The sequence below is a fragment of the Capsicum annuum genome, unplaced genomic scaffold (assembly GCF_002878395.1).
Source record: "Capsicum annuum cultivar UCD-10X-F1 unplaced genomic scaffold, UCD10Xv1.1 ctg82743, whole genome shotgun sequence".
Lineage (NCBI taxonomy): Eukaryota > Viridiplantae > Streptophyta > Magnoliopsida > Solanales > Solanaceae > Capsicum > Capsicum annuum.
This window is the reverse complement of record NW_025893558.1, coordinates 15-1,188: the sequence shown is the minus strand read 5'-3', so window position 1 is coordinate 1,188 and position 1,174 is coordinate 15. Positions and strand designations below refer to the sequence as shown.

The 1,174-nt window shown below is 38.2% G+C and overlaps 1 protein-coding gene across 1 annotated transcript; it reads left to right on the top strand.

The window, feature by feature from the left end:
• On the top strand, positions 1-767 carry LOC107854926 (the record flags this gene model as incomplete). Its single annotated transcript, XM_047405956.1, is given in 1 exon segment — positions 1-767. A coding segment is annotated over 1 exon segment (647 nt), but the record flags the coding sequence as incomplete, so codon positions are not given.
• Between the last annotated feature and the right edge of the window lie 407 nt (positions 768-1,174).

Here is a 1,174-nt window from a genome sequence, read left to right as displayed (position 1 = left end):
CGGGAAACTACAAATTGCTTCTTTTGTTTCCTCATCAAGAAGCCGAGGAGGCTAATATTCTAACGCTGGGAGTCACCAACTCGTCTTGGAGAAAAGTCCGTTTGTCATATTATGTTGATTACCCATGTCTTTGTTATGATGACGACTACTTTATTTTCCTCAATGGAGTTGTTTATTTGTTTTGGTATGATTATGTGGCCTACTTCGACTTTGGCGAAGAGAAGTTTGGGTATATTTCACCCCCACCACAAACTAATTATTTCGAGGGACTAAGCATCAATCAAACTTCAGTTTGGGGACAATTGACTGTTAGGTGCACATATGATAGCTTAGGACCTCAAAAGATTTTTGGGTACGATGATGCTAACAAGGTTCTTATTCCTCTTGAGAGTGGAGAACGCTTGTCAAGGCCTATTAAGATTTCCTTATCCGGAACAGAGAGTATCGCCGACAAGACAAAGGAAGCACATGTTTTAGCAACAGCAAGTGTAATCACTGCCCCTGCTTTTCCGCTCTCCTCCATCTCATTGCCTTGCCGCGTAAGATTTGTTACGCATAGCTACGAATGCATGAGTCCTGGTATCCAGTTTATATTTGTTAGCAGATTTGTTGAGAACATCATCCCATTAAATTCTTTACTAGTTTGAATGTAGAATTATTATCTAGGCTAGCAGTATATGTGTCTACCAATTTAATTATGGTTTGTGTGCATCTTAAATAGTATACATTATGGGGTTTTTATTGGTACTGTTCCACGTACTGTGTTACATATTCGCATCACTTAAGTCTGTTTCCTTTGGTTCGTTTATTGGATTTAAAATTAGTTAAAAGACCTCAAGAATCTCAACAAAATTGTGTAAATTTCAACCACATTATTCCTTACAGGTTTCTGTTTCAGTTGATCGTCATAACATGTAGATTTGATCTGATCTGCTTCTTGGCTGCTTTTATTAGTCGCTTTGGATCGCTTTAGTGACTACTTTAGTTGTATTTTGTTGCTATTTTGGTTCAGCAGACCTCACGATTTGTCCATTGAGCTGGATGATGGTGCAATTCGATAGACAAATCCGCAGGACCTATCGAACCAAAACTAACAATACATATCATGAGCTTACGCCGTGAGAATATAACATACCACACTGCTCTTATCAAAAAGTGATTCATATAGCAAAAT